At 54.8% G+C, this 23082-nt stretch overlaps 3 protein-coding genes across 8 annotated transcripts; 2 read left to right on the plus strand and 1 right to left on the minus strand.

Annotated features, from left to right (window-relative positions):
- Window positions 1-860: 860 nt before the first annotated feature.
- TMEM205 (transmembrane protein 205) lies at window positions 861-3387 on the minus strand. 3 transcript variants are annotated; one of them, XM_055545214.1, is made up of 4 exons: window positions 3262-3387; window positions 2623-2731; window positions 2358-2521; window positions 861-1226 (listed from the first exon to the last, which is right to left on the minus strand). In XM_055545214.1, exons 2-4 carry the CDS (start codon window positions 2720-2722, stop codon window positions 921-923), a joined length of 570 nt encoding a protein of 189 aa, XP_055401189.1. In that variant the 5' UTR covers window positions 2723-2731; window positions 3262-3387; the 3' UTR covers window positions 861-920. The 3 variants fall into 3 exon arrangements, with proteins under 3 accessions (XP_055401189.1, XP_055401192.1, XP_055401203.1); XM_055545217.1 differs by having other exon boundaries at window positions 3204-3329; XM_055545228.1 differs by having other exon boundaries at window positions 3179-3288.
- Window positions 2251-11382, plus strand: CCDC159 (coiled-coil domain containing 159). The gene is made up of 14 exons (XM_055545198.1): window positions 2251-2749; window positions 3093-3684; window positions 5385-5545; window positions 5634-6633; window positions 6814-6847; window positions 7169-7257; window positions 7349-7430; window positions 7624-7819; window positions 8431-8498; window positions 8583-8659; window positions 9001-9122; window positions 9349-9431; window positions 10557-10673; window positions 10841-11382. The coding sequence occupies exons 4-14, from the start codon at window positions 6277-6279 to the stop codon at window positions 10843-10845; spliced, it is 1230 nt and encodes a 409-aa protein (XP_055401173.1). The 5' UTR covers window positions 2251-2749; window positions 3093-3684; window positions 5385-5545; window positions 5634-6276; the 3' UTR covers window positions 10846-11382.
- A 50-nt stretch (window positions 11383-11432) lies between these two features.
- Window positions 11433-19556, plus strand: PLPPR2 (phospholipid phosphatase related 2). Of its 4 annotated transcripts, none has more exons than XM_055566608.1 (10): window positions 11433-11548; window positions 12828-13001; window positions 13855-13934; window positions 14528-14716; window positions 14843-14978; window positions 15577-15848; window positions 16754-16930; window positions 17658-17780; window positions 18100-18151; window positions 18284-19556. In XM_055566608.1, exons 3-10 carry the CDS (start codon window positions 13869-13871, stop codon window positions 18625-18627), a joined length of 1359 nt encoding a protein of 452 aa, XP_055422583.1. In that variant the 5' UTR covers window positions 11433-11548; window positions 12828-13001; window positions 13855-13868; the 3' UTR covers window positions 18628-19556. The 4 variants fall into 4 exon arrangements, with proteins under 4 accessions (XP_055422583.1, XP_055422587.1, XP_055422585.1 ...); XM_055566612.1 differs by having other exon boundaries at window positions 17658-17764; window positions 18284-18441; XM_055566609.1 differs by having other exon boundaries at window positions 11496-11631.
- Window positions 19557-23082: the final 3526 nt, after the last annotated feature.

The following is a 23082-nucleotide window of genomic DNA, read 5'->3' on the forward strand; positions in this document are numbered from 1 at the left end:
CAGCCATAGTTATATACATTACCTCCCTCTTGAGCCTCCCTCCCCTCCCCCAGTCCACCCCTCTAGGTTATCACAGAGTGCCAAGATGAGCTCCCTGTGTTATACAGCAACTTTTCACCAGCTGTCTATTTTATGCATGGTAGTGTATATAGGTCAGTGCTACCTTCTCCCTTTGCCCCACTCTTTCCTTCCCTTACTGTGTTCACAAGTCCCTTACGTCCAAGGTTTGCTTCTCACTCACACTGATCATTGCAAACAGGGGAAGATGTGGAGAATCAGGCACTGGCTTGTATACTTCTTCTCAAAAGTGACTTTGCTCACATTCCATTGGCCAAAGCAAGTCACGTGGCCATTCCCAATGTCAATGAGGTGAAAAAATACAATTGTCCTCTATGGATCAGAACCAGATACTGTTACCATAATACATGCTATGTGTAATGGTTAGCGCCATGCCTGGCACACAGTAGGTGCTCAACAAATGGCACCATTGTAGGACGAGCTTAGGGGCTGCAACATACTACACTCTGAATTAGTATGCCGTGTGAATGGGAAAATGGAATCCCTCAGCTCTACCCTTGCCTACAAGGGCTTCCCTGGTGGCTCAGTGGTAGAGTCCACCTACCAAGGCAGGAGACGGAGGTTCGATCCCTGGGTTGAGAAGATCTCCTGGAGAAGGAAATGACAACCCACTCCAGCATTCTTTGCCTGGGAGATCCCATGGACAGAGGAGCCTGGTGGGCTACAGTCTATGGGGTCGCAAAAGAGTAGGACACGACTGAGTGACTAAACAACAGCAACAACAACCCTTGCCTGCCCCTCCCCTTCTTTGCTTCCCAGTTGGAGAAAGATGAAAGCAGTCATTTCCAAAGAAGCGTTTATTGACATCCAGAGCCCCAGCAGAGACAGAGAGTCAGTGGGAGCTAGAGGTTGTGGAGGGCCAGGGCAAGGCCTGCCAAATGAAGCCCATTGCTCAGGAGGCAGCCCAGATTGCAAAGGGAGGACAGGCCGTGGTAGCGGAAGAACTGCTGGCGGAGGGCGCTGTACTTGGGGTCCTGACCCCGCAGCTGGTGGTAGGGGTCCGAGCCCTGATGACTGCCTGGCACCTCCCCGCCCAGGCCCCGCTCCTTCTCCACAGTCTGCAGGGCCCACATGGCGGCCATGGTGCGGGACTCCAGCCAGCGGGCATTGACGGTGGCCAGTGTGAGGCTCAGGAGCAGCAAGAAGAGCTGGTGGGGCAACGGGAGGACAAGGTGAGCCACTCCTGGGAGGCAGGAGGGGCCCCAGGGCATGTCCTTGTGCATCCTCAAAGGCCGAGGGGAATGGGAGACAGGATCGGGTCAAAGCCAGGTCTCCCTGCTCCATCCCCAAACCCAAACAGAGCTCCAGCTCTCATATCCTGAGACCCGCAGTTCCTAAGGAAAGGCTCCACCACTGTCTCTTCTCTCTCCCCCAAATTCCTGAGCAGCTTCTCTTCTGATACACTGACTGGAACTTTCCAGAACACAGCCTGTCTCCTACCCAATTCTTCCCCAGAACTGAGGATGGGCAGAGCCTCTCTTCCCTGAGTTGGGACAGAGCACCACGGTAACTGTCCCTTCATTTCCCCCAAAGAGCCTAAGACAGGGCCTATCTCCTTGGTGGCCCAAGCCTAGTCCCTAGAAGCTGACATTGGGCCCACAGGGAAAGGATTAAAAGTCCCCGAAATTTCCAGTTACCCATAATCCCTCATGTGTCTGTGAGGTTATCAAAACCCCTTTCAGGCCTTACCTGCCCACATCTGAGGGACAGAATGGGGTCGGGGGAGGGCAGGATAGAGAAACATGAGATGCAGAGATGGCTCCTTGCCTTGTGGCTGGGTAAAATGTGTGGATGGGGGTTGTTGCCGTTGTTTAGTCGCTAAGTCGTGTCCGACTCTTTCGCGACCCCATGGACTGTAGCCCACCTGGCTCCTCTGTCCATGGGATTTCCCAGGCAAGAATATTGGAGTGGGATGCCATTTCCTTCTCCGGGGATGGAGGTGGGGGACTGTAAATCCCCAGTCAGGCTAGTTTTTAAACAATGAGCTGGGGTCAGTGCCTCAGCCCAGCTGAGTCACCACAGCTTGGCTGCAGGCCCAGTCAGGGGGAGGAGAGGGAGCAACAGCCAGCAGACAGACACAGGGGGAATAGACAGGGCTGCTGGGGATGGTTGTGCAGGCTGTGCACTGCTCAAGGGTATCCAAAGCCCAACTCTGTGTATACCAGGAAGCTGGGGTGGTTTGGGGGCGTCTTGTTTTAATTGTCACAAAGGTGTCATAGGTGCTCAGTGCAGTCCTGGGAGTGAATGTCCAGAGGGTAGTGGAGCCCAAGCCCGCATACCTGGCTGGCCTCCCAGAATGTGAGCTGAGCCCAGGAACACTGTGAAGCCAAGATGCAGAGGTTGACGAAGGCACAGCCCATAGAGATGTGAAAGTAGAAAGGGAAGAGTTTGCTCTGCACCAGACCGAAGGTATGTCGGGGAAGGCCTCGGAAGAGCACAAAGCCTGTGGGGTGCGGGGGACCAGTGTTAGGACTCGTCCAAGGACCCTCTCTCATCCCTGTCCCCACCGCGGGCATCCATGATGTCCAGGCCGACGATCCCTACCTGAGATGAAGGTCACCCACATTTGCATGCCCCAGGCCCCTGACAAGACCAGGAGATGGACCACTTTAGTCAAGCTTCCTGGATTCCCGCCTTCCTCCATCTTTCAGGCCTGAGAAGGAGGCACCAGGTAAGTCAGAGCTTTATATTTGCCCTGTGGCCTTCAGACCCTGTGAGCCTGCACAAGGCCAGGGTCATGGTCTATCCAGCAGAGATACCGGGATAGCAGCCCAGGAATGGGATGGGGAAGACCCAAAACAGTTGTGACATCCCCGACCCTATCTCTACAAATGTCAGCCCCCAAGATCTTAGGGTCTCTGGACCCCAACATCCATGCCACCGCTGAGACCCCCAAATTTCAGCTCCAGCAGCTCAAGCTTGCAGCCCTAGATCTTCAGAGATCACCCCAGTGATTCCCAAATATCACCCCAGGGACCCACTTCTAACATCAAAGACCACTCCTTTCATGACAGGATGTCGCTAAGAACATTCCCGAAGCATCTCCCAGAGACGCGTTCTAATCGTGGGAAACCCCAAATCTCATCCGGAAGAAACCGACCCCACCACTGGACCCGGATCTCGACCCGCAGCACCAGGAGTCCCGGGCTGGACCTAGGATGTCAGGCTTGGTGGGCTCGGTACCTCACTCCCGCGCTCCGGGGTGGCCCGCGGACCTCCTCAGCTACCTCCCGTCGTGGGACCAAGAATTCGTCCCGCCCCCCAGCTAAGCCAGAAGCCAATCGGACCGGAGATCTGTATCTCCTGTACCGCCCTCTTAAATTTTGACCAATCGATAAACGGAAACTAAACCTGAAATCCCGCCCACTCTCCAGACTCTCATCCAATTATACCGCGGATCCTAGGATCTGCGGAAGCGGAAAGGCGCCAATGAAGCCTGCGGCTGCATCGGCGGGGGCGGAGCTAAACTGCCAGCCACACCCCTCTCTGTGACTCTACCTTTGGACTCGGCGCGTTTTAATGGGATGGTGTCCCCAGGGGATCAAATTTCAGCGTCACAGCTGGGGACTGGCTTCGCGGTCCCTGATGGGAGAGCATGAGCAGGTGGTATGTGGTAGGTGGGGGTGGAAAGGGGTCGGAAGCCTGGCGGGCGCAGGATTCAAGGTCCCGGGGGCGGGGCCCAGGCAAATGACCCCGCCCCCTTCCTCCGAGAATTCTATCTGGAGTGACTGAGGGAGAAGCAGGTGATGTTGGAGGCGGGTTGGGGCGGGGATCGACCTGGTGTCCTGCCTGCGGTTGTCACTCAGAAATGCACCCTGCTTTTTCCCCTCCCAAGTCTCCCAGGGCTCCTATGATTCCAAAGTACTAAGTCCTCAGTGTAATTTTCAAAGACTGAGTTCCCGTTATTGTGTATCAGGCACTCGTATAGATTAATTTACTTAATCACAACAACCCAGTAAAGTAGGTAGTATGATATCCCATTTTTATAGTCGGGGACACTGAGGCTTGAAGAGGTTTCATAATTATCCCAACATCACACAGCTGGGAAGGGGACAAAACTAGAATTTGAACACCGGCCATCCAACTGGAGGGTCTCCTTGCTTAATCATCATGCTGTACTGCCTCTGGCAGCGAGGACCTCCCTGAGGCAGTAACTTTTGAAGGGGTAGCTTAGAACACTTCAGGAAGAATAATAACCCTTGCAAGTTATTATGGTGGGTGTGAAGACCCAGTGAGGGCTTATGGTGGTGCCCAGCACTCAGCCAAATGTTCAGAAACTATGAACTTAAAAAGGGATTAAGGAAGATTTTACAGAGGCGATACTGAGTAAGGTTTTGAAGGATATATAGGAGTCTTCCAGGAGTACTGGGCTAGGGGAAGGATACCAGAGGGCCCAGAAAGGACAAAAGAAGAGAAAGCACTATATTGTGGCCTTTCTGGCTGAGGGTGATCCATGGCAAGATGCCCTTTACCTGGACGTTTTTCCAGGCAGACCTGTCCCAGGTTTCTCCGGCTGTGACAGCTCTCACTACACTGGAAGGGCTGGGGGTATGTATGTGAGACCCAGAAATGAGCCCTTTCCTGTTCCCAGCCTTACCTAGTGCAGGCCTGGGCCCCAGTTCAGCTAACATTTGTTAAATGGATGTGCTGTGCCTCTCCTTCTCACATTCTGTGGCTCTCATTTACTGGGGAGCCAGTTCCCAACTCCCCTGCTTGGCTTGCCCTGACTTGTTTGAGCTGTCTTGCCAACCTCCTGCTGCTTCCTCCTGGACCTCTGCCTCCAGCCACCCTCACTTTATCAGCACAGAGCACCTGGTTCCAGACCTCCAAGCTTTTAAAAATATATATATATATTTACTTAACTGCACTGGATCTTAGTTACATCATTTGGGATCTTTAGTTGTGGGCTTGTGGGATCTAGTTTTCTGACCAGGGATCAAATCCAGGCCCCCTGGCCAGAGATTGAACCTGGACTCCTTGCACTGGGAGCACAGACAGACCTCTAAGCTTTGGCACATGCAGTTTCCTGCCAGGGATGTCCTTCCTTTAGGGCCAGTGTTAAGATCTTTTTTTTTTCTTTTAGGCTTATCTCAGACCTCAGTTCCCTCTGTGGGAACTTCTGGGTTCTTCTCACTGTCCAGTCCAACCCCTGGGGCTAGGATCATCTTTCACCTGGCTTTGGCTCCTACCATAACTAAGAAGCCTGTGTTGAGGGCCGCGGCCACTCTGGGGTGTCAGGGAGGGCCTGGGGTTGTCAGGACCCAGGAGCTGGTCTCAGTGCAGCCCTCTGTCCCCCCAACTCAAAGCAACCCTCTTCTGGCTGGCCTACCTCTGGACCCTGAGTACTCCGTGCCTTGCTACCGCTCACTTCCCTCACCCTCCAACGTGTGTTCACCTGCTCACAAGAAGTGTGACAAGTGCTGTGGTTCATGTTCACCTGCTCACAAGAAGTGTGACAAGTGCTGTGGTTCGTTGAGGGACGAGCCTGGGGCTGGGGGGCTGGTGTGATGTGGGCTGGCTCTCAGGAAACCTTCACCACCCATCCCTCTTGCCAGGCACTTCCTCAGAAAAGACCTTGGAATATACATTTCACTGGTCCAAGGACCCAGAGCCAGAGACCTCACAGCCGACTGCACCTGAAAACACAGTGACAACTGAAGCCTGGAGGCCAGGGAGAGACTCAGGGTGTCAGTCACATGGGTCTCCCTCCACCCTTTGCTCAGACTCACAGGAGCCGTGTAATGGCCAGGATCTTCCAAAGAGGCATAACAGCAGCACTAAGGTCTACCCAACCTGGGAAACCCCTTCCTACCACACCTCAATCTACTGTTGCAGGGCTTCGGGTGGGGGCTGTGGGGCAGAGAGTTCTTGAGAACCCTCACGCCTTGTCTTCAGCACGCAGAACAGCGCCCAGTGCTCAGCCAGGCCTGCTCTAAAAATGTCTTGAATGAATGGAATGGATGCCTCATTGTGTGTCTTATGAAAGTGAAAGTGTTAGTTGCTCAATCCTGTCTGACTCTTTGTTACCCCATGGACTGTAGCCCACCAGGCTCCTGTGTCCATGGGATTCTCCAGGCAAGAATACTGGAGTGGGTTAGCATTGCATTCTCCAGGGGATCTTCCTGACCCAGGGATTGAACCCAGGTCTCCTACATTGCAGGCAGATTCTTGATCGTCTGAGCACTGGGGAAGCCCATTATGTGTCTTAATGAGGTTCTGTCTGTGATTGTCTCTGGGTGTGACTGCCTGTGTGTCTGTGACTGTGGTTGTATGTCTGAGATGGGCATGAGCATGTGCCCTGGGTCTTATGACTTAGCATGCATCTCTGTGTCTGAGGTTGTGTGTCTATGGTTGTGTTTCGATGACCGTGTGTGGTTGTGCATCAGGGGTTGCTGGTGCTCCTTGCAGACATTGTTGATGCCGTTTGCCCCTAAAGAAGAGGGCCATTACCTGAGTCCAAGCCGGAGTGAGTGCTCTGAAGCTGTGTGTTCTCAGGGGCAGCCCCCATGCCTGCCACACAGATGCGCTTCTGAGTGTGTTCGGGCTGGGGCAGAGGTGAGGTGGGGTTGGGGGTGCATGCATATGCCTGGAGGCAGCTTTGCCTGCCCTCGGGGGTCTAGGACACCCAGAACTCAGCAGACCCAAATTATGTCTAACCCCCACACCCTGGGTTAGGGTGAGCAAGGATACAGCCCAGGGGTAAATTTCTACTGCCCTCATGTCCCCCTTCTCTAGAAGCCCTTGGAGACCAGCTGTTCCAAAACCAAAGGTAAGAACCTTCCACCCAACAAGACTATGGGTAGAAGACCCACCAGTTCCTACCTCCACCTTCTGCCCCCTCCTCAGTGGACCTGCACCATTGCTTCCCATTCATCCCTGTCATCAGCTGACCCTTGCCCCTGACCTTGCCCTTCATCCTTGTCTCTGACCTTGACCCCTACTCCTTCTTCTACCTCTGCCTCAGCCTACCCCAGCTCCTTACCTTGTCCCCTGCCTCACCCCCAACCCTGAACCTCTACTGACCTCTGCTCTGACCTTGCCCCCACCCGCACCCTTCCCAGCCTTGGCTGACCCTCACCTCTGCTCACAGTTAAGTCCAACGCGATGATTCCCGACTGCCAGAAGCTTCTGAGATATGAACTGGAGTCACTCAGGTGTCAGTTACAGGCCCAGACCAAGGTGAGCCACCTCGGCCCCACCCCCAGCAATTGTCTCCATCCCCTCCCACTTCACCCCTGCTCCCACCCCTAGGCCTGACCTCTCCGCCCAGGCTTTCGAGTTCCTAAACCACTCAGTGACCCTGTTGGAGAAGGAGAGCTGCCTGCAGCAAATCAAGATCCAACAGCTGGAAGGTGAGAACTGGCCAAGGGTCGAGGTAAGGCTGGAGGCTGGCCCTGTCCAGGTCAGCCAGGTCAGGCCAGGGTGGGAAAAATTGGATGAGTTTGGGTTTCAGGCCAGGGTCTGGTGAGGGTTAGGGGAAGTTGTGTTCAAAGCTAGGCTCAGGGCTGTGGGTGGGGCTCAGGCAAGTTCCCACCATTTCTGTAGAGGTGCTGGGCCCCACGAGCCACCAGGGAGACAAGGAAGGGCACAAGTGGGATGTGGTGGAGGGACGGCAGGAGCTGTATGAGGCCCTGGCTCAAGGCCTGCAGGGGCTGCAGAAGAGCCTGCATGACAACGAGGAGGTGCAGCGGGCCCGCACCACCCGCTGCCTGCAGTTGCTGGCCCAGGAGATCCGGGACAGGTGGGTGTTGCCAGGAGGGTTGCATGGAGGTTGCTTCAGGAGAGAAGGGAGGCCAGGGAGAAGGGGCCACAGGTGGGATGGGGGAAATGGGAGGGGGAAGTAAGTAAGGGAGTCTGGGGGGCCATGGAAAGCTTGGGGGACAAGAGGAGGGGGTGAAGGAGTCAGGAGGCAGGGGGGCTGTGTGGGAAACTGGGAGGCCAGAGGAAGGGGAGACAGGGATGGGAAGGGAGCTCAGGGGACCAGAAAGCTGGCAGGGGTGAGATGGGAAACTGGAGGGGAGAGGTGGTGGACAGGGGCAGAGTCGGGGTGTGGGAGGTCAAGGGTGCCAGAAGATGGGGAACTGGAAGCCAGGAAATGGGGGCCTGAGGGAATAGGAGGCTGAAGGTCAGAAGGGGTGAACAGGGTGGGGGTAGGGAGGGGTAGGAGGTGGGGGAATAGTAGTAGAAGGGGAAAGGTGGGTAGGCAGGTGTGGGGAGGGGACAAGCCCCTGGGGGATGGTAGTTGAACAGATGGAAACATGGAAGGTGGCAGTGGCTTGGGGGAGGCAGGTGGACAAATGGGAAGCCAGGAGGCCAGGATACGGGAGGCCAGAGGCTGCCCTGTCTTCTCAGCAAGAAGTTCCTATGGGAGGAGCTGGAGCTGGTACGAGAGGAGGTGACCTTCATTTATCAGAAGCTCCGTGAGTGCCCAAAGCCTATGGCCGGGAGGGCAGGGTGGAGGTCCTTCTACAGCTTCGGCCCCCTTAAGTCCCCTCCCCCTACAGAGGCACAGGAACAGGAGATCACGGAGAACCTGGTGAACATCCAGAAGATGCAGAAGACACAGGTGAAGTGCCGCAAGGTGAGCAGAGCAGGGTGGGGTGGGAGGGGAACCTTGTGTGAGTTGGGGTATGGGGATCTCTGCTGGCCTGTACCATCATACTGCAGCCAGAAGGCCTGGGTTCAAATCTCAGTTTTGCTACTTACTGCTATGTGATTGTGATCAAGTCACTTCCCCTCCTTGAGCCTCAGTTTCTTCATCTGTATAATGGTTGTAACAAAATAGCCCTGCCTGACCGAGTAGCTGCATTAACTGAGTGATAAGCTGTTTAAAGGCATCCTGGTATGTAATAAATGCTATATCACACCTTTCACCATTATTATTATTATTATTATTGTTTCCCTATCCCTTTCTGACCTCAGGTCCTGACCAAGATGAAGCAGCAAGGGTACGAGGCAGCCAACTGGCTAGAGACTGAGGAATTGCCACCAGGATGCAGTGGTTCCTGGAGGGATAACCTCCAAAAGGAGCTGGGTGACATATGGTGATGAGCTCCCACTGTAACCTCTGACCCCTGACCTTCATCTGCCCTGCCCTCTCCTCCCAGTCAGATCAACCAGTGACCACCAGAACCTGGAACCCACCTGAGTCCTGGTCTCCCTCTCCTCCTGGGACTCATCTCCACCCCTCCCCCACCACAGCCCCCCCTGCCCCAGCCCTGAGCAGTCCAGAGTCCCCTAGAGGGCCTACAGATCACCATCTCCCCACAGGTCGGCTGTGCATGTGCTGCAGAACTCCTTTGATGGCCTCACCATATCCTCAGGGGGCCGCCCCAGGGCCGCAAACCTCAGGGGTGAGGGGGGCTGAGCAGCACTCCAGGGTTGGGGGGGAGATCATTCTCCAGCTTCACACATGGAGGTCATGTCAGAAGCCATATTTGGGGGTCACATCTGTTGGGTCTTCCCCCCAGCAGTTATTTATTTATTGATTTTTGGTTATGTTGGGTCTTCATGGCCGTGCGTGGGCTTTCTCAAGTTGTGGCAAGCAGGGGCTACTCTCTTGTTGCTGTGCATGGGCTTCTTATTGAGGTGGTTTCTCTTGTTGCAGACCATGGGCTCTAGGTCTCGTGGGCTCAGTAGATGTAGCTTGGGCACTCCAGAGCACAGGATCAGCAGATGTAGTACATGGGCTTAGTTGCCCCATGGCATGTGGGATCTTCCCAAGCCAGGGATGGAACCTGTGTTCCCCACATTGGCAGGCAGATTCTTAACCACTGGACCACCAGGGAAGTCCTCTGTTGGGTCTTATTCTGTGGTCACATTAAATAATGTTCTGGGGTGACATTAGAGAGTCCCTGGAGGTTTCATCCAAGGGTCACTCAGGGTCACTGATCTTTTTTAAGGGTCAGTGGGATAAAATTTGGGACTCCCCAACTGGCATTAGTGGTAAAGAACCTGCCTGCCAATGCAGGAGACATAAGAGACATGGGTTGGGTGCTTGGGTCGGGAAGGTCCGCTGGAGGGGGGCATGGCAACCCACTCCAGTATTCTTGCCTGGGGAATTCCAAGGGCAGAGGAGCCTGGCAGGCTACAGTCCATAGGGTTGCACAGAGTCGGGCATGACTGAAGCAACTTAGTGCACGCACACAAACGAATGGGGTAAAATTCAAGGGTCATCGACTGAGATCATAGTTTGGGGTCGTGTTGGGTCACATTCAAGGGACATGATCAAGGATCACATTATATCAAGGGTGCTGCTGCTGCTGCTGCTGCTAAGTCGCTTCAGTCGTGTCCGACTCTGTGCGACCCCATAGACGGAAGCCCACCAGGCTCCCCCGTTCCTGGGGTTCTCCAGGCAAGAACACTAGAGTGGGTTGCCATTTCCTTCTCCAATATCAAGGGTACTGGGCTCATATTCACAGACCACTCAAGGATCACATTCAGGTGTCATGATAGACTCTCACATGTCCCTCCTGCAGGCTATAAGGGACACAGATGCCTGAGCCCTCCTCTCCCCAGCTGGGACTCGGACTCAGACACGGACCAGGGCCCTCCCCGGCTCCTGCTCAGCAAGAGCCGCAGCTCCTTCCCACCTGGTGCGGATCCCCCCCTCCCCCAACCCACCTTTCCCTTCCCCTTCTGGCCTGCCCTGAAATCCCATAGGCACCACCCCCAACTCCCAACCTGGATATCTGCTCCCTGACCTCCACGCCTGGGGTCCCCTGGACCAAGCCAGGTTCTGACCCACCCTCTCTCTCCGCAGCCTGAGCAGCCGGGACTGCTCTCCCTTGAAGACTCCTCCAGAAAGAAAATAAACTAGCTGAGACCTTCCTCCCCCTGTGAACTGTTGCTCCTGCTTCTTCCTGGGCCTGCGAGTGACCCCTGCAATTTACTACCCAGTCTTGGGCAAGATGTGGAGACCAAGGGGCTACAACAGGATATGTGGGTCTAGAGTCAGAGGGCGGTGTGACACTGGATTTAGTATATGACAAGGTCAGAGGTCAGTGTCCAGTTATTGAGTGATCAGACAGTCTCTTCCCCACTAGCCACCAGTCTTCCTTTGTGGGGTGCCCTGGCGATCCTGCCTGCTGTCCCTACTGCCAAATGGGGAAACTGAGGCTCAGAGAGGGAGGGTCTCGTTATCCCACCCTCTTCCTCTCAGCACCCACCAGGATCCTTCCTCTTAACCTCGTCTTCGTTCCCTCATGGCTCGCCCCCAAAAGCAAGTGGGGCCCCGCCCCGAAAACGCTAATAAGACATCGCGAGGCCCCGCCTCACGGGTTATGCAAATAATGTCCCGGAGGCCCCGCCCCTCCCTCCGGCGCGGAGACTGCGCGGCGCGGCCGGGCCGGCCGACCGCGTCTCCATCTCCGCGTTCGCCTGCTGGCTGGAGGTCGGTTTGTCTGTCCGTCCCGCCGCGCCGGGGCCGTCTAGGTGGAGCCAGGGCTCAGGCGGCGGTAGTGTCGACCCGGTGAGGGGGAGGGCCTCGGGGCGCCGCCTGTACCTCTTCTCGCCGGCTTCCGAGCCTCGTTATATCTGTCTGGCCAGGGTTCGGTTCGTGTGGGTCGGGTCCCCTGCGGGTCCAGCGCGGGGAGGGGGAGGGGAGGCTGCGAGCTGAGGCTTGGGGACCCAGCTAGGGGAGGGGTAGATGGGGACAGTACCCCGGTGAAGCTGCCGGTGACTGGGTGGTTGTCGTTATGTGTCAGTGTGTGTGTGGCATCAGGGGTGTGCGTGTGGTGGCTGTGTGACTGTGACTCCCGTGGCTGTCTTTGTGTGATTGTCGCCGTGGGTATCACTCTGATGGTGACTGTGTGGTGGTCGTGTCGCTGTGGCCGCCTTTGAGTGGCCCTGTGACTGCTCTCTCAGTGATTGTGTGTCTGTCTCAGTGTCTGTGTGGTTGTATGCATGTGACTGTCATTGTGTGGCTGTTGTGTGTTTTTTCTGATGGTGTGTGGGGGCCCATTATTCTGTGACTGATCGTGTGCCTTTCTTATGTGTCTGTGTGCAAGTCTATGCCACAGTCCATGTATGTGCCCTTGTGTGGCCGTGTGGATGTGGTTGTGGATGGCAGGGCTCTTCTGTGACTGTCAAGGTGGACCCCAGACTTAATATGTGTCATTCTGTGCCTTGTAATTGGGGGCGTGACGCTGTGACCAGTTCTGTGACCCCCCCCCCCCCCGCCACTGTGTGTGTGGTGACTTTTTTTTTTATGTGACTTTTAAGTGTATTGGCAGCTTTGAGTCTCTGTCCCTGATGGGGGTGGAGTGGGGCTGTATGTAGGGCCATGAGGTGTGTGAAGGACCTCCTGTTGTGTCCCAGTGACTGTGTGTGTTGGGGGCAGGGGATTTGTTTGATCTGCGTGGGTGTCTGTTACAGGCCGTGTTCACACCATGCTGTGTGAGTGTGCAGTTGTGTGTAGTGGGTGTTGGGCACCTGTCTGAATGAGCGAGCCCATCTTGTTCATCACAAGGCTGACACCCAGTGCATTGCTTGGAACCCAGCAGGTCCTTCATCCTTGTTGGTGGGATGAACGAATGCTGTTCGATTGGATATGTGTGTGTGTGTGTGTGTGTGTGTGTGTGTGTGTTGGGGAAGGTGGTTGGGATGGAAGCTCTGGCTGAGTTGTGTACTCTGGAAGGGGTGCCGATGTGTGTCTGTATCTCTGTGAGAGTGAGGGGGCCATGGCTGGGTAGGCATCTTGGGCATCTGGGATCTCTGGTATGACCCTCACCCCACGTGTAACGTTGCAGAGCAAGTGACGTGGATGGGGCACTGGACCCAGAGTGCCTACCCCCGCCTGTCTGGGCCTCAGTTTCCTCATCTGGGCAATGGGGGTGACCATCCCTGCCCTGCTGGCTGCCAGGAGCGGCTGTGAGTCTGTGGGCGTGGCAGCAGCCTGCGGGAAGCCATAGGGCCATTCACAGGTGAGGTCTGGCTGGGAGAATGGGTCAAGCAGGTGTGACTGTGTAGGCCTCTCAGTGCTGGGGACTGACTGAGGTTAGACTGGGTGTGGGGTGGGGGGGAGGGGGAGCGGGTTGAGGGGGAGATAGCCCTCTCTCATAATACAGGGAGGCAGACGGGCTGGGAGGAGGGGAAAGGAAGGAGAGAGGGAGAGGCAGCTGGGAGAGAGGGAGGGCCTGGCCATCAGCCCAAACCAGTCAGGCACAGCCCATGGGGACAGGAGAGGGAGGCCCCTGTGGGCTCTGGGGGAAGTGGTATGGGGGGAGGGACCTGGTGGAGGTGGGTAACAGGGAGCATAGGGCTTCCTGTAAAGCACATAGGGGAAGAGTATGGGGTCTCCTAAAAACTAGTGGGGGTGAGGAACCTTATTTGTAGAAGAGGGGTTCCCTTTAAGCAGGATAACTCTCTGCTGAAGGCCAAGGGGAGGGTTCCCACATGCTAAGGGAGACTGACCCCCCCTACAAGGTATGGAGTCAGAATCTCCTGTGCAGGATGTGGGGGACCACTATAGAATCGGTGGGCACCCCAGCAGAGGCTGAGCTGAGCAGGTTGTATCGGTGGAGGCACGTGCCTCTAATAAGCTGGGACAGGGGCAAAGACCTGGGTATGTGGAGGCGTGGCCAGAAGCCTCAGCGGGGCAGGGCCGGGGCTCCTTGGCTGTAGTTGGAAGAGCCAGGCTTAGAGGGTGGGGCCAGGTGTAGTTGGAAGGACCAGGGATGGGGGCCAGGGTGTGGCCAGAAGACTCCAAGAACAGATGACCTGAGGCTCCCTCTAGGCCCCGTGCCTGGCGGTCCCATTCCCTCTGCATCTCCACAGGCCCAGCCATCACCATGGCGGGAGGGAGACCTCAGCTGAAGAGGAGTTTTTCCATCATCCCCTGCTTTGTCTTCGTGGAGGTGAGGAACGCAGTTCCTCCCTGGCCCAGAGGGAGGAGGTACCTTCTGAAGTGGCACTCCCTGGGATTCCAACCCACCTCTGCCCATCCTTACTGTGGAACTCTGGGCACCTCACATGCCTTCCCAGGCCTCAGTTTCCTCATCTGCAAATGGGCACAGTTGGCATCCCTCCCTCTCTCTTAGGGCTGTTATGAAAGTAAAATGGATTAATTCTAGAAAAAGGTTTAGTATGATGCCCAGCCCACAGTAAGCGTTACACCTGTTGTGGCTGCTCCTATTGGGCTGGTGCAAAAAATTCATTATGGAGAAACCCAAACGACCTTTTTTGGCCAACCCAATATTTCTACCAGTAGTTTTCTTTCTCTGTTGCTCTGTCCCTCCATCACACTCACTTTTTGAGCCCTGGCCCTGTTCTCTCTCCCTCTTCCCAGTCCATTCTCTCTACCCTCTCCTCTTCATCTCTCTCTGTATCTCTCCTCCTTGTCTCTTTCTCCATCTCTGTGTCTCTGTCTCCATGGCTCTGACTCAGACCTGACCCTTTCTTTCCTCTCTCTTCTCTGTCCATCTCTCTCCCCACCCTGACTGGACGGCAGTCGGTACTGCTGGGCATCGTGGTCCTGCTTGCCTACCGCCTGGAGTTCACAGACACGTTCCCTGTGCACACCCAGGGCTTCTTCTGCTATGATAGTACCTATGCCAAGCCCTACCCAGGGCCTGAGGCTACCAGCAGAGCACCCCCAGCCCTCATCTACGCCCTGGTCACCGCTGGGCCCACCCTCACGGTGAGACTGGTGGTAACCCAGCTCAGACTATGGGAAGGGCCTTCCAGGAGGCAGGAGGGCCAGTGGGTGGTGGGTGGAGGACTGGGTTTGAAGGCCAAGAAGACCACACCTTGGTCTTGCCCACAGATCCTGCTTGGGGAGCTGGCACGTGCCTTTTTCCCTGCACCGCCCTCAGCCATCCCCATCATTGGGGAGAGCACCATCGTGTCCGGGGCCTGCTGCCGCTTCAGCCCCCCGCTGCGGAGGCTGGTCCGCTTCCTGGGTGAGTGACTTGGTCAGGGGTCAGCCGTGCAAAAGGGAGAAGGGCCAGGCTCGGCCATAATAAGAATTCCATGGGGGAAAGGGCCCTAGAATGTCCATGATGGTGACTTCATGGGGCAAGAGGAATTTGGGCTGTGGGCAGTCCTAGTGGAGGTTCTAGAGATATGGGTGTGCCCTAAGCCAACCATGATGGCAACTCTAAGAGGAGGGCCCCAAATTACCACAAGAAGAATCTCAGGCAGGAAAAGCACAGGATGTCCTCGGGGCAGTGGGGTGAGATCCCTGGCAGTCCTCTAAATATGGTCTCAGCCGCAGTTGGTGGCCTTGGGGTAGAAGGGCAGAGCTCACCCGAAATGGTGGTCCCTGGGGGAGAGGGCTGAAGATCCTCCAGGATAAAAATGAGCAGCTCAGTAATAGCAAGAACAGGGGTAAGGTAGAGGAGGCTTAGAATGACATCCCGAGGGAACATGGCCCAACTGTTAGGGAATTCATGTCAGTCACAGGAACAAGGAGACAGGGACCCAGATGGACCTTAAGGGGGCTCACAGGAGAACAGCTGCTGGGCCCTGGCATGAATCCCCTCTCTCATCCTACCCCAGGGGTCTACTCTTTCGGCCTCTTCACCACGACCATCTTCGCTAACGCGGGGCAGGTGGTGACCGGTAATCCCACGCCTCACTTCCTGTCCGTGTGCCGCCCCAACTACACGGCCCTGGGCTGCCCGCCACCCTCACCGGACCGGCCAGGGCCCGACCGTTTCGTCACTGACCAGGGTGCCTGCGCCGGCAGTCCCAGCCTGGTGGCTGCTGCGCGCCGCGCCTTCCCCTGCAAGGACGCTGCCCTTTGCGCCTATGCCGTCACCTACACAGCGGTGAGCCCCGAAATGGAGGCAAGGCAGTTGGGGGGCGGCCAGTGGTCAGAAGACCCTGTGGGCTGGGGCCTCCAATCCCTCCCGGAGTGAGGCCACGCCCTGCGTCACTGTAACTCCGCCCCTAGGGCGGAGGCTCTGGCTCCACCCCTTGGAGTCTGGTCACGCCCCCATCTTGAGTCAAGAGCCATCCCTTGGTGTTTAGCCACGCCTCCAGACCCACTAACCCCGCATCCGAAGGAGGCTATTGGCTCAGCTCTATAGACTCTGTCCAGTGAAGCCTAGCCAACTCCCTGCAGTGTCCCAGGTCCTGGTTATTGGCTCTGTGACTAGGTAGTGGGCTTTCAACTCTGTCCCCTGGAGCCCTTGTCCCCCACTTTGACATCACCTTTTATTGGTCTGGCCATACTCCTGAGTCAATTTCGTTGAAACTTCCCGATTCTTGTCCCCTGCTTTTCCCTGGTCGCACCCACTGTTGCTCTGACTCCTTTTTCTGGCGTTGGGGACTATGCTTCTAACCCTGTTAGTGGTCCCCAGGTGTTTGGGGACTCCACCTCTTGGAGCTCCTGACAGCACTTGTCACTTGGGCCTGACTCCACCCTCTGACTTTGTGGCTACATCCTCAGCCAGCAAGTATCTTTCACCATCTGTGACTGGTCTCCCAGAGACCTGGGGCCCCAGACCCTATCTACTGCTCTTTGGTGCTCAGGCTACACCCCCTTTCCTGCAAAGTCCCACTGGGGGTCCATGACTCCATTCCCTGAACTCCAGTCCCCCTGGCTGTGTTCTTTGGAGCCCCAACGTGGCTTCTCAGGGTTCAGACCTCACCCCTTTCCCTGAATGTAATGTCCACTTGAGTTTGGGAACTGCTGCTGCCATGTGACCTCTGACCTGTCCGGCTCCCGCAGATGTACGTGACACTCGTTTTCCGCGTGAAGGGCTCTCGCCTGGTCAAACCCTCACTCTGCCTGGCCCTGCTGTGCCCTGCTTTCCTGGTGGGCGTGGTCCGTGTGGCGGAGTACCGCAACCACTGGTCGGACGTGCTGGCTGGCTTCCTGACAGGGGCAGCGATTGCCACCTTTCTGGTGAGCCCCCTTGCCTTCCATCCCTGACCCGAGGCAGGACTGCGTGATGATGAAGGGTGTGGACTCTGTGTGACCTTGGTCAAGTCCCTTAGCCTTACCTAGCTGGGACATTCTCATCTGTGAAATGGGATAACAGGTTTGGGACCCGGGTAAGGCAAGTGAGGCACTTGCTTGAGTACACCAACTAAGGGGGATGCCAGAACACTCAAGATCAGGGAAATATTATAAATAATAATATAAAATAATATTCATCATGACAAATTTTATTTTATTTATTAAAAATAATTTTTTTGGAGGCACATGGCATGCAGGATCTTAGTTCCCCGACCAGGGATTGAGCCTGTGTTCCCTGCAGTGGAAACACAGAATCTTAACTACTGGGCCACCAAGGAAGTCCCAAGATAAATAATATTCTAATGAAATATTCTTCCAAATCAGGATTAATGCAAAAACCCATGTTGTCCAAAATACCAAAGGTTTAAATAAGGACAGGATTAGATCCTGTTGTTACACAACTCAGCATCATTTGCCTCCCCGTGTGGAATAAGTAATAAGGGTACCTATCTCTTGGTAAAGTGGAAACAACGGTATTTGGCACATTATAGGCACCATAAAAGTGTTAGCTGTTCTTGAAAACCTAAGCCTCAGTTTCCTTATCTGACAAATGGGAATAGTAATCTACCTTATCGGCCTCAGGCCTCAACAACCCCTTTCCCTCTGTCGATAGGTCACCTGTGTCGTGCACAACTTCCAGAGCCGGCCACCCTCTGGCCGAAGGCTCTCCCCTTGGGAGGACCTGAGCCAAGCCCCCACCATGGACAGCCCCCTCGAAAAGTTAAGTGTGGCCCAGGTAAGGGGGGCCGGGGGCTGCTCCCGGCTGGAGAGGGTGGTGGGTGGAGGGGGACCAAGGAGGGAGGAAGTCGGCAGGCGGTGGGGGGGTCTCAGGGCCATGGAGGGGTAGAGGGATCACTCGTCTCTGTGGACCTGGGTCCCAGGGGGGCTGTCCCACAGAATGGAAGGGTGTGTCCCCCCTCCCTCTCAAGGAGACATGATTAATCCTGAAAACTCGTTACCTGTTCCACTGGCTCTATGCACTTTGAGCCCCTTGTGGCTGTGGCCAGCGGTGCCCAGGGGGCCACTAGCCCCTCCCCTCTGCCTCTTTGTCTCAGGAACCCGAGGGCTGCAGGCCGCATTCGACACCGGCACGGCTCACCCCATCCAGTGAGTATCAAGGAGATGGGAGGATAAATAGGGGGACTTCCAGATGGCTGTCACTGCCACAGAGGTGTCACTGTGCTCTTGTGGCCTCTCCCAAGCTTTCTAATCCCTTGACTTCTGATTCCTGATCCCTAGAGCCGCAGAACTGCGCCCGCCGTGGCCACCTGATCCCCAACTGCGTGTCCTCCAGGGCTCCAGCCATGTGTTCATCGCCCCGTGTTCCCCGCCCTCGATTGAGGTCTGAGCCGACGCCCCTGCCTCTGCCTCTGCCCCTGCCGGCACCAGCTCCCAGCCAGGGCCCCTCACCCTCTTCACCTGGGCCTGGGGGGCCGGGCGGGGGTGGTGGCCGTGGCCGGAAGCTGCTGCTGCCCACACCCCTGCTGCGGGACCTATACACCCTTAGCGGACTCTATCCCTCCCCCTTCCACCGGGACAACTTCAGCCCTTACCTGTTTGCCAGCCGCGACCACCTGCTGTGAGGCCTGACACCCACCCAGAATCTGCCCAGTCCCCATTTCTTCCCTGCCACGCGTGTGTGTGCGTGTGCTGTGTGAGTGCCAAAGCCCTTGTCCCTAGGCCAGCCAGGCCCATACATCAGAGGATGGCTGGAAGGACATCGAGGGGACCCCGTGTCTCTTGCCCTCTGGGACTTCCAAGTGGGCATAATTGGGAGGTGGATCCTTGCCTCCTAGGATTGCCCTTTTAAGGGCCAAAGCCTGATCCCATTGGCCATTGCCCAGCCAATGGGAGCTTCCCAGTTCTCAGAATTCTATCCAAAAGGAGTTTACTCCAGCCAATAGGAGAATCCCCATCGTTTCTTAGACACCTCAGGCAAGAGGGCAACTCTAGCCAGTGTTCAGCCTCTGAACAACAAATAGGAGTCCTTGGTTCTCAGAATCTCAAGGTGGGTGGGTATGATTCCAGTCAATGGGGGACCGCCCATGTCTAAGCATGTGCAAAGGAGAGAGTGCTCTCTCAGAATCAGAGTCCAGCTGGAGGGTGGGGGGCAGGCTCCCCCATGGCAGGGTCCTTTGGGTACCCCTCCCTCTCCCATGTGCAATCTCTCACCCAGTCTCTCTTAACTCCCAACTTGTGCAGGGCTTGCCCCATTTCAGAGGTTTTGGGGTTCAGGGTGCTGCATTCCCCCTTGCCTGTGCCCAGATCACTTCAAACCCTTCTGTTATTTATTAGGGCTGTGGGAAGGGAGTTTTTTTTTCCTTAGAACCACCCCTATTCTTCACACTGCCCACCCCCCATGCCTCAGCCTCATACAGATGTGCCATCATAGAGGCATGGGTGGAGCAAAGAGGGCTCTCCACCCCCGGCAGCCAAAGGCAGTGGGCAGGGGAGACACTGCCCCCCTTTCACACCCCCTCCTCATCTTTAATAAAGACCTGTTTGTAACAGACGTTTGGCCACCTGCCTTCCTCCTCCACGTGGCAGGGGTGAAGGACTTTGATGTTAGGTGTGGGTGTCAGTGAGGCTCGGTGTGAGTGTATAGCAGAGATAGTGGAGAGGCAGCATGAGGCTGTAGGGTCCGTGACTTGGCTTTAATCCAGGCTCAGCATTACCTGGCTGTGTCACCTCAGGAAAGTTAATTAACCTCTCTGTGCCCTTGATTCTTCATCTGTCAAATGCAGACAGCCCTGCAAGCCACATGTAAGGCACCCTAACATATTGTGAGGGGCCTCATGTGACTGTCTTCCTCAGGTGGCTGGCCTGTTTCTGACCATGGCCAGGGTGCTGAGGGTACGGGGAATATGGTGAGGGAACCGTAGAGGTCCTAATAGAAGGGGATGCTGAGGGCAGCAGGAACCTCCATGCTGAGTCCCCGACTACATGGATCTGAGCAGGGGTTTTGATTATGAGGTTGTGCTGAGAACCAATCCCTGAGGGCCCAACAGAGATTGGGGAAGGTAGAAGGACAGGGAGCCACATACAGCCCCCACACACAAACATGCTGTGGCTTCAAGAGACTTCAGACAGGCCATTCAGGGCACGGAGCCATTCAAAAACCAGGGAAGGGAAGTCTGCTTTCCTTTCACATTTATTCATTCATCCATCCATTTATTCAGTCAAAAAACATTGTGGAGCATGCCCCACCCCACCCCCATGCGTGGCAGGTGCTGTCTTCTTAGGCAAAGGGGCTGCAGTACTAAGCAGAACAGACACAAAATCCTGCCTTCATGGAGCTCACATTCTAACACCAGAGAAACAGTAAACAAGGTCAATAAGTTAGCCACAAAACTACAATTCCCAATTTCAAGAAGGTCTGGAAACCAGAATTATCCTCATAACTCATTTGTGGCAAAACCTGACCTGAACTGACATAAGGTCATTATAGCTTTTATTTGCTTAACTTTATGTGAATATTCTTATGTTTCGTTGCAGATACAGTGATTTAGAATGTTACCCCAGGTCCACCTAGGGGTGTTAATCAGTACATCGTATTTACACCATAGTACCTTTTGAAAATCTGAAAAAATCTAAATTTCAAACTGCAGGATCAAGAATTTGGGTCAGAAATTGGTATCGTTGATATGTTAGGTATTGATAAGTAATAAACAGAAAACTCAAGCTAGAGAAGACAATGGGACAACTTTGGAATGAGGACATGGTTTGCAATTTAAAGAGAGTGTCCAGGGAAGCTATTTCTGAGGAGTTGGCACTGGAGATGTGGTGTGGAGGGAGGAAGGGACGAGAGCCCTGCAAATAACCGCAGTGTGGAGTGGGGGAGTGTTCCAGGCAGAGGGAACAGCAAGAATGAAGGCCCTGAAGTGACAACGTGCCGGCTTTGTTCAGGGAACAGTGAGGAGACCTGAGCGGCTGGAGCAGATCAAGCGATGGCTGGAGCAGATCAAGTGACGGGGAAATAGAAGGGAAAGGAAATGTGCCTGGAGGAGTGGGGTGTGGTTGATTCTGCATTGCAAGAAATGAGATGGACGCATGAGAGGGCTGAAGGCAAAGGAGGGATAGGATCATGTAGCCCCCTACTTCGCCGCATGGAGTATCTACTTCCAGGGCTGCCTTCCCCTGAGCCCCGTAGCACAGCTGCCTCCATGGGGCCCAGCAGAGAAGCAAAATTTCAGCACAACGGACAGTAGTCTATGAACAAACCAGTTGGTGCTGTCCATGGTTCTGATGTTAAGCCTGGGCCAAGAAGAGGTCAGGTTGGGGCTGCGGGCACAAAGAAGTGTCTGGACCCGCTAGGGAGGGTGGAGACTGCAGCCCTGGCCTTGCCCACCCCCACTGCAGGGTGGATAATCTTAGGTAGAAAATCCAGATAAAGATGTTCCTGCTTACTCAAAAGGCTTCTCCACATGACCCACCGCCTCTTGTCCTCAACTTGACCAAAACTGAGCTTCTTTTTATAATGTAAGTCAGACCATGACCCTCCTGTGTTCAAACACTCTCTGGGCTCTCCATGGCACTCTGTGTAAAAGCCAAAGTTCTCCCAGTGCCTCCAGTCCTTTGCACTTGCATGTGCCTCCCCCCTGGAATGCTCTTCCCCCTCATATCTGCATGATTCGCTCCCTCACCTCCTAGGAGCCTTTCCTCAAGTGTTACCTTCTCTGGGAGGCCTGCCCCTACCATCCTGTTTAAAATTGCAAAAACCAAACAATTGTCCCTTCCCTTCCTTTCCCTGTGCAAATCTCTCTCTCTCTCTTTTTTTATACAGACTTATCATCTGCTCATAGACTATTTAAATTCTTCATTATGCTTGGTGGCCATTATTACCTCCCTCACTAAGATGTCAGTTCCACTAAGACAGAGATGTTGTTGTTTGTTCACTGCTGAGTCCGTGTGCCTCCTAGAACAGGGTCAGAAACAACATACTTGCTCAATAAGTGTTTGCTAAATGAATAAACTTATCACTTGAGGATACCAACAAACTGGTGAGGAGTACAGACTGACCCTGAACTGGCCATCTCACTCTTTGGTTCTGCCTCCTCCAGGGAGCCCCTGTAAGGTAAAGTCCTTCTGTCAGGACATGAATATGGGGTCCCAAGAAGCAAGGGAAAGAAGTAGTGTATGCATGAGAGATACACCTAATATCTGCATCTCTGCCAGTATATGCATTCAGGAGCACCTATCCTATGTCAGGTGCTGTTCTAGGAGCTGGAGACCCAGCAGTGAAAGAAAGAGGGACTCTACCTCAATTGAGCTGACATTCTAGTGGGGAGAGAGGCAATAAGATAAATACATACGGTTGGAAGTGATAAGTATTTGAAAATAAAGGTGAAGAAGCAGTGAAAGAGTGAGGAGGAGTGTGATTTTACACAGGTAGTCAGGAAAAGTGAGTAGAAATTTTGAGTAGAGACCTGAATAGAATGGAAAAAACGAGGGATAGACATCTGGGAGCTGAATGCTCTAGGAAATGAAACAGCAAGTGCAAAGGACTTGAAATGGGGCTGTGTTCAGCATGCTCCGGTGTTTATAACTATGTGGAACTGTGTGATACAGGTGCTTGTGTATTTAGAGTGTTGCAAAGCGAGGTGAATCAACGGAGGAGGTGGTGCATTTGACAGGACAATGTAACAGTGTGCCTCGTGTGTGTGTGTGTGTGTGTGTGGCAGCAAAGGAATTGTTGTATCAGACTGTGTTCTGGTGTACTTGCAATAGAAAGGGTGTGGGGGCATGAATGTGAGAAAGAGTATGTATGGGGTGCTTTGTGTCAGGATATGATTGTGAGCATGTGGGTGGTGGGGATTCTGAAAGTGAATATATGCAGAGATGCCCTGTCTGTGTGTGTGTGTAGGAGTGTGGGGGTGCCTGCCTGTGTGAGTGGGTGTAGGAGTGTGGGGGTGCCTGTCTGTGTGAGTGGGTGTATTGAGCGATGTTGTGAAGCTCTTTTCTGGCCCCAGAGGGAGAGAGAGAGTCCTGGAAATCTCAGTTCAGCCCTGCCCCTGGGTCTCCTGGCAACGGCACCACTT

This window comes from Bubalus kerabau, chromosome 1 (genome assembly GCF_029407905.1).
Source record: "Bubalus kerabau isolate K-KA32 ecotype Philippines breed swamp buffalo chromosome 1, PCC_UOA_SB_1v2, whole genome shotgun sequence".
In the NCBI taxonomy this organism is placed as follows: Eukaryota; Metazoa; Chordata; class Mammalia; order Artiodactyla; family Bovidae; genus Bubalus; species Bubalus kerabau.

Excerpts from the sequence above, each read along its gene's own strand:
- PLPPR2 (XM_055566608.1), top strand. The coding sequence starts at position 13,869 with ATGGCGGGAGGGAGACCTCAGCTGAAGAGGAGTTTTTCCATCATCCCC. Across the intron at positions 13,935-14,527 it reads CCTGCTTTGTCTTCGTGGAG|TCGGTACTGCTGGGCATCGT; the intron begins GTGAGGAACGCA and ends ACTGGACGGCAG. Across the intron at positions 18,152-18,283 it reads GGCACGGCTCACCCCATCCA|AGCCGCAGAACTGCGCCCGC; the intron begins GTGAGTATCAAG and ends CCTGATCCCTAG.
- CCDC159 (XM_055545198.1), top strand. The coding sequence starts at position 6,277 with ATGTGTCTTAATGAGGTTCTGTCTGTGATTGTCTCTGGGTGTGACTGC. Across the intron at positions 8,660-9,000 it reads CACAGGTGAAGTGCCGCAAG|GTCCTGACCAAGATGAAGCA; the intron begins GTGAGCAGAGCA and ends TTCTGACCTCAG. Across the intron at positions 9,432-10,556 it reads CAGGGCCGCAAACCTCAGGG|GCTATAAGGGACACAGATGC; the intron begins GTGAGGGGGGCT and ends TCCCTCCTGCAG.
- TMEM205 (XM_055545214.1), bottom strand. The coding sequence starts at position 2,722 with ATGGAGGAAGGCGGGAATCCAGGAAGCTTGACTAAAGTGGTCCATCTC. Across the intron at positions 2,522-2,622 it reads GTGGGTGACCTTCATCTCAG|GCTTTGTGCTCTTCCGAGGC; the intron begins GTAGGGATCGTC and ends CGCACCCCACAG. Across the intron at positions 1,227-2,357 it reads CATTCTGGGAGGCCAGCCAG|CTCTTCTTGCTGCTCCTGAG; the intron begins GTATGCGGGCTT and ends TTGCCCCACCAG.